The sequence below is a fragment of the Tupaia chinensis genome, unplaced genomic scaffold, assembly GCF_000334495.1.
Source record: "Tupaia chinensis unplaced genomic scaffold, TupChi_1.0 Scaffold000671_2, whole genome shotgun sequence".
In the NCBI taxonomy this organism is placed as follows: Eukaryota; Metazoa; Chordata; class Mammalia; order Scandentia; family Tupaiidae; genus Tupaia; species Tupaia belangeri.
In genome coordinates, this window is record NW_006160194.1 from 2,184,573 (window position 1) to 2,186,251 (window position 1,679).

General features: G+C 67.5%; 1 protein-coding gene across 1 annotated transcript in view; it reads right to left on the minus strand.

The window, feature by feature from the left end:
• Window positions 1-381, minus strand: part of AKT1 (AKT serine/threonine kinase 1) — a gene marked incomplete in the record, with an annotated part of 24,602 nt that extends 24,221 nt beyond the window's left edge. Inside the window, 1 exon segment of the mRNA XM_014592232.2 lies at window positions 238-381. Within this exon segment, the coding sequence (XP_014447718.1) occupies window positions 238-283 (46 nt within the window).
• Window positions 382-1,679: the final 1,298 nt, after the last annotated feature.

Sequence of the window (1,679 nt, forward strand, 5' to 3'; positions counted from 1 at the left end):
GGGGCCCCCCCGGAGCCTCACCCTGCCATCCAGAGGCCCTGTGAGCCTGGCCGGCCACATTCCCAGAGGACCCGGGCTGGATACACCCCTGCCTGGCCAGGAGCTGGGGAGATAGGCCGCACTGCCTGGCAGGCCTGGGCCCAGCATGCTCCGTCCCGTGGCCACCACGGCCCTGCAGAGTACCCTGGGGGCTGCTGGCCACCCTGTGCCACCCAGGCCGACCCCCCAGGCACTGACCTCGTTTGTGTAGCCAGCCCTCCTTCACGACAGCCACGTCGTCCATGGCGCCCGGGGCTCTCGCCGGCTGCAGGGGCCGGGCCTCCCTCACACGCCTGGCCTCTCACGCAGGGCCTCCCGTGCCCAGCAGCCTGGCCGTAGCCTCTGGAAGAACGAAGGATGCATGTGAGTCATGTCCCCCTGCCCGGGGTGGTCCTCAGGTCCCTGACAACCCCCGCCCTCCTCACCCTCTGGCCACCTGCTTCCCCTTCACAGCGCATTCCGCCTCCGGCTACAAACCCTGCTCCTGGACTGCTCCCCAGGCCCTCAGCTCGCTGGCCCTGCTCACCTCCCCCACCCCACCTCCCTGCCCCAGAGGGCCTCCCTAACCTGCTCACCCAGCTAAGAGGCCGCCTCCTCCAGGCAGCCTGATTGCCCTGCCCCCAGCCTCTGGTGCTGAGTGTCCACCCTGTCCAGGGCATTTCCACACCTGAGCTGGACCCTTGCGGCAGGCACAAGGCCCTACTTCCCACACCCAGAAAGCAGAGAAACGCAGGGAGGAGGGCAGGGAGGGCAGTAGATGGTGCCGAGGAGAGCCCCAGGCCCCCACGCGTCTCCTAAACCTCCCACAGGCACCCGGCCCCTCCTAAACCACAGCACCCCTGCCGCCTGAATCCGCTTCGTTCACTAGGAAACGTGTACCAGAACTCTGGTTTTGCCAGGCCCAGGTGGGGACTGAGAGGGTCAGACAACCTGGTGGGTTACAGGCCACAGCATTCGGGGGGGCGGTGGGCACAGCGCATGCCCGCCTGTGGGCCCCCACCGGCTCTTACTGGAGCACATTCGGACTCTGATCCTACGTAGCCTGCCCACTGCTCTCTGGCCATCCCTGGAAACCCGGTTCTGGTGTAACTAACCGGCACCCTGAGAAAAAGCATGGCATCCTTCCTGTGGGCAGGCCTGTGCGCCTCGCCAATGGGCCCTCAGGGGCTCCCCCAGCCCGGCAGTGCCCGGGCTGCTGGGGAGGGGAGTGAGGGCTCCAGCAGGGGTCTCCCACCAGGCCAAGAGCGCCACTTTGCACCAATGGCCTTAGGCTGACTTTGGGCAGCAGGAAGGCCCCTGCTAGGCCACAGGCTGCGGGGGAAGCAAGGGGGACTGGGGGGGGATCCTGTGCGGGGACAGGGACCGGTCAGCACTGTCTGCCTGGGTGCTGGGATACCAGGAGGGCGTGGCCTGGAGGCAGAGGGCTGGTCCCAAAGACCTCTGGCTGTGTCCCCACCCCCAGCAGCCCTAGCCTAGGCTGCTGACAGAGTCCGACAGCTGTTGGGCCTGTGTAAAAATATGTCTGTGCACACATGGGCGGGGGCGAGCGCAGGGTCCCATCCCACCAGGGTCCCATGCGCCAGGCCAGCGAGGCCTCGCCGGGTCACGGGCAGGCGTGCCTCCTCTGCTCTGCCCTGCTC